Source organism: Mastacembelus armatus, chromosome 16 (genome assembly GCF_900324485.2).
Source record: "Mastacembelus armatus chromosome 16, fMasArm1.2, whole genome shotgun sequence".
In the NCBI taxonomy this organism is placed as follows: domain Eukaryota; kingdom Metazoa; phylum Chordata; class Actinopteri; order Synbranchiformes; family Mastacembelidae; genus Mastacembelus; species Mastacembelus armatus.
Genome location: NC_046648.1, coordinates 23906104 through 23911654, shown reverse-complemented (window position 1 = coordinate 23911654; position 5551 = coordinate 23906104). Strand labels below are relative to the sequence as shown.

At 37.7% G+C, this 5551-nt stretch overlaps 1 protein-coding gene across 1 annotated transcript; it reads right to left on the bottom strand.

Annotated features, from left to right (window-relative positions):
- Positions 1–227: 227 nt before the first annotated feature.
- Positions 228–4635, bottom strand: LOC113136316 (protein S100-Z-like). The gene is made up of 5 exons (XM_026317009.1): positions 4507–4635; positions 3535–3670; positions 2506–2641; positions 1556–1710; positions 228–453 (listed from the first exon to the last, which is right to left on the bottom strand). The coding sequence occupies exons 1-5, from the start codon at positions 4509–4511 to the stop codon at positions 304–306; spliced, it is 582 nt and encodes a 193-aa protein (XP_026172794.1). The 5' UTR covers positions 4512–4635; the 3' UTR covers positions 228–303.
- Positions 4636–5551: the final 916 nt, after the last annotated feature.

Genomic DNA, 5551 nt, shown 5'->3' with positions numbered 1-5551 from the left:
GATTCTTGCTTATGTATTTTTAACTTGTCTTTTATTTCTGTAAAGCACTTTGAATTACTCTGTGTATGAATTGTGCTATATAAATAAACTTGCCTTGCCTAATGCCACACTGCTGTCCAGAGTCTTTTCACTTTAAATTCTACAGAATGGACTGAGGAGACTAATTTGTGTAAAATGTCTGTGAGGTGTTTTGAGACCATTCAGTTTGCTTTCTAAAATTCCAGACGTGAAATCAGAAAACATCTTTATTGAAATGGGTTAATATAAATGGTGTGAATAAGCAGATATTCATATTCATTCATTTCAATTTTTGTCATATTCTTCAAAGAACTCATTGGAGATGACAGTCAGTGCACTGATCAGAGTGACAAACTCCTGGAAGTCTGCTTCACCATCCTGGTTCATGTCCAGGTCAGCCATAATCTTGTTGACTGCTGAAGGATCCTTAGGGTCCTAAAACAGAAACAACATGATAAAACTCAAATAAGTTTGTTTCACAGGATCAGATCTCATGGCTGCAGGCACTTCCTGGAAGTTAAAGAACAGTACCTACTGCATGTTCCAGTCAGACCAGTGTGAGCTGCTGCTAAGGGGGTTATACTGTATATATGCAGGGTGCCTCTGCCAGGGATTTTATTTTCATCACTTCTCAATGAAACCTATATCGATCTGTCTCGACGTTTTCAAATGATGACACTGCCACAATGTTGGAGAAGGTGTGTATTGGCTATACACCTTCTCCAAGTGTGTTTAAGCGTTTTGCAATGAGAGGGGATGAAACAGAATTTAGTTAACAAATGAATGTTTTGTGTATTATTTTGACTTTTAACAGCTTAGACACTGTAAAGAAAATGGTTGTTTTTACAGTATTATTACCTATTATTATAATACACTATTATTACTGTATTCTCAAAAGTTTTGTACTCTTTTATCTCTTTACAGTGTGTTACTGTAGTTTTCCAGTGCATTCTAGGAAAATTTTAGCATTACTGTAAATCTAAATACCGTAATACTAACTAAGCACAAAAATAACCCAAACTTCCATCTTGAAGTAAAAGAGCAGAGTTTTGTTTTATGGTAAGTTTTAACATTGTAATAAGATTTATCTAACAGACCATGGCAGGAATTAGCTTCAGGTTAAATCTGATGTTTAGCTGTTAATGTTAGCTAAGCTAGGTAACGTTAACGTAGCACATCTGTCCTGATAGCTTGTCAGGAAGTTAAGATAAAGGCTGATTAAATTAACTTTAATATCTTAAAAATACTTGCAAATTTGATTGTATAATGTTAGTAGGCTCAGGGCCAATGCTAACTAAACTTGTAATATTATTTAATGGACCTTTGAATGTGGCTTTGGATGTTTGCTTGTAACACTATGGTAGCATTCAGTCTGATGTCATTGTAACTAATTTGCTGGAGTTAATCTTTACCTGTTCATGAATTTTCTGCATATTTTTAAAATTGCACAATAAATTTGGTGCGTTTGCCCTTGTCGGCCACCGTATTTCCAGCGTCAATGTTTACTGCATGTTTGCTTTGGAAGAAAGACACTTACTTTGAGCATATCGCTGAGCTCTGTCTGTAACAGGGTCTTTAGCTCTCCTTTGTTCAGCTTGTCCTTGTCACCTTCTTTTCCAGAATACTTATGAAACACGTTGATGAGGCTCATCATCGACTTGTTCAGTTTGGAACTTTTTTTCAGTTCTTCGGCTGGAAGGAGAAACGCAGAGTTGTGGGGATTAGAAAATATTACGAAGCTCATTGCTATATGCTTAATTGCTATTATGTGCTTTTATTAGCCAATTGCTTATAAGCTGAGTTTAAGGACAACTAGTGAACAGTATACTGTGACTAAAAAAAAGGAAGCAACAGGGACTATGCCTAAAGTGCATGGGTGATTAGCATGTGAGGAAACAGACCAAGCTTACCCAGCAGCCGTTATTAGGGAAAGCAGAAGTGATTCCACTCAGATATAGCTGGTTGGAAAAACCAGTATGTAGTAATAGACCCCAGATAGAGGAATTAAGGAAGGTAAGCTGAGGGTGAGGCTAGTAGAATATTCTAGGTTTCATAATTGGGCGCTGTTTCTCCAGATTGGCTGAAGGAAGTGCCAAGAGGCTGGGACCAACCTGCACACCAACGATGAGAGGGCTAAGTCTAAACCACGGTTCCTCCCCAACAGTTTAGACCAATCAGATAGTTGCTCATTCTCATAATAAAACTTTGTGTAATGTTAAGGATAGTATCCATTCTCTTTGGGAAGCTGGGTGCAGCTAATGGTTTGCAGACTGTAATTTTCTGAACAAAGAGAATGGTCCATGCACATGGTAATGATTCTTCAATGCCCATAAATCTTTGAATTGAGTTCATAGTTCTAGTCCTCATTGCAGAAAACGAACGTGCTTACAGAGTCACTATATTAAAAAGCTACAGTGGTTATGAGAAAAGCATATTTTACAACATTGGTTATTGTAATGTGTTACTAATCAATGAGTTATTTCTCACGGCCTTTGGAGGATTTATTCCTAGCGATAGTCAGCATGGCAACCAGACTGACAAACTCCTCAAAGTCCACTTCATTATCCTTGTTCTGATCCAGATTTTTCAGTGTTTTGTCGACTTCTAAGGCGTCTTGGCAGTCCTAAAACAGAAGTGTCATGTAGGAAAGAGAAATGTGTTCCATGAAATCAAATCCAGTCATTACAGTCTTGCTTCAAAATACTACAGACCATAATAATGATGCATGTTGTTCATCTGAGTCAAACCAGGGGTTTGATGTAACACACTGATTTGACTTTGAAGAATCAAACTTAAACAGATAATTTTTTAAAAAATATGACAGCAGTATTTACCAGACACAAATATATAACATACATCATTACCACGGCCAAACTTGTTGCTTTATTAAAGCATGTTGGTCAGATTTTATGGATTATTTTTTAACTAAAACAAAGATTTTACATTAGATTTTAAATCCAGCTACTAGTGTTTTCATGCCAAAGAGATGGAGTTTTTCAGTACAAGCAGCATAATCAGAATCATCAATTAATATGAATTTCATAATATGAGAAGAAAGGGAAATGTCATTAAAGCAACAAAAGAGCCTGATCTTACCCCCAGTGTGTATAAATAACACAAACGCTAATTCACATGCACTGGATACACATTTTGATTTCTGACCCCAACCTTAACCATCATTGGAACGCATCAGGTATATATGTATTACACATTAAGTTGCTAGATATTAGCGCAGCGAGACTGGGTTTCTACAAAGATAAATATTTTTTATCAAGGTGAATATGATCACAGAATAGAATAGAACAGTCTGTGTGTAAGCCTGTCCAGGATATACCCATCTTGGATGAATGGTTTAAACTATCGCAAAGTTAAATAAGTTCATTCCATATAGAACTGAGGTACTTTACTGCTGTTTGATTAATGCTTCATTTAGTTGTGGGCATTGTATTTTAAATATGAAGTCACAGTAAACTGTAGGTAACATGTGGGACATAAACATCAAACATAAATACTCACTGCCTGGGAACCCAGGAGCTCAGTCTCTAACAGGGTCCTTAGCTCTGTTTTGCTCAGCTTGTACTTGTTTCCTTCTTTTCCAGAATATTTGTGGAACACCAAAATGAGCTCATCCATAACTCTTCCCAGATTGTAACTGGAAGGAGAGAGGAAGAGAGAGGCTATTAAAAACCCACAGTGTATTACTCATCATCATTTAGTTGAAGTCGAAGTGGCAAACAACTCTCTGTGTTTCACAGGCGAACAGGGGAGGAAATCATTCAAAAGAGAAAGGCTGACTCTGAAAAATAAAAGATTTTGGATTTGTCTGTAGAGAACCAACAAAATAAGCATCTCTAAGAGCTAGCTGACATGTGAAATGCACATGTTCAGGCAAAGTACATAAAGGGTGTGATACACCAATGAGAGAAAAAATACATTGTCCAATTTTGCTTCTTTAACTTTTCAAATATGGTAGTTTATTTATTGTACAAACATTAATCATGAACAGCAATTGCATTGTTTCCTGAAACATAAAAGTATCAAAAGTATATCTAATGGCTGTGTGATAGACAATTCCTGCCCCCAGGCCACAGTGTTTAATAAAAAACACCAAAGTCTCTCCAGCTGCTACATTTAAAGGGTCACATCATCTGAGAGTGGGATGTGGGGAGTAGTCTTCAGAAAGTGTTTGGAGCGGAAAAGAAGGAATGACAAGGAGGGCAGAAGTCTATGTAAGTACATAAGACGAGTTCTCAATTCCACATTCATGCAAAAACAAGACAAAAAATGACATTTGTTGGGAAATGGTTGCAGAAATGGTTTCTTATATGAGGAGAGAGCTGTGTAAGCTGGTTTTGTGTAACTTACTTTCGCAGGCTAAAACTAAAACAAACACAGTATTTTTTTAAATCTTAAAAGCAGTCTGTGGCAGCACCTTCATTACTGACCACGTAAAGGACGACACCAAAATCAAAGCAAACAAGAACTCACCTCATGGTTGTTGCTAAATGGTGCTGGAAAATGAAGCGTCTTCAGCTCTCGTCTCATCTAGACCCGTCTTGACTCATCTGTTCCATAGAGAGCCAGAATCAGATGGACCCCTCCCTCCTGAGGGATGAGTCATCTGTTATGTATGCCACAGACCGATTAGGGCGGTTCCACAACATAAGGCCTGTTCAGCCCAAGTACACAGTGAATGGAACTAAAGGGATGCAACACAGGCATGTAAGCCAGAAAGTTATACTGCACTTTGTTCTGCCTTTCACACTGCAGCTGTAGAAGACCCAGTTTTACTGTTGCCTTACTATTGAATTGGTGTTTTCAGCGTACATCTATCGTATTTATATAGGCCAGTAGGTCCCTACTCACCTACTGGAACTCAGTAGGTTGTTTTTATCCCATAGATCTTTGTTGTCATCACGTACATTAGGTCTTTAAGTTTAAGCACAACTACTCAGTTATATTTAGGAAATAAAACATCTTGGTTAGGTTTATGAAATAAAATGTTTTGGTTAGGCTGGGGCAATAAAACACCTTGGTTATGGTTAGGCAATAAAAAGATTAGTAAATAAAACAAACCAAAACGTACATATGCGAGTCCATTGCGATTACCATTACCATTAGCATTAGCATTAGCAACTGACATTGATAAGGTCCAGCGCATTGTTTCCAGAAGGTGAGTAGGCTCCTACTGACCTATATAAATAGAAATAATAATGCCTAAGACAACAGTCAAATCGGCTGTTTAGAATTTGCAGCCTTATTGCACAAATACTCTTAATGAATAACAACTTTATTGCATGCGCATTGGGTGCTACTTTTGGCCATTTCATATAATTCACTGAGACCTAGCAAGAGAATCCGGGTGCTGCTCTGCAATATTGGCACTGCCCATCAGGATGCCATCGTGAGAGTCCAAGACCCAATAAGACCTTCACCTGCTCATAAGGGAAGATAAATGAAGCTACCATCTCCATGCAAAGCTTTATGACTGATATCGGAATAATCAAGAGGGCAGGAGCAAATGCTGAGAGCC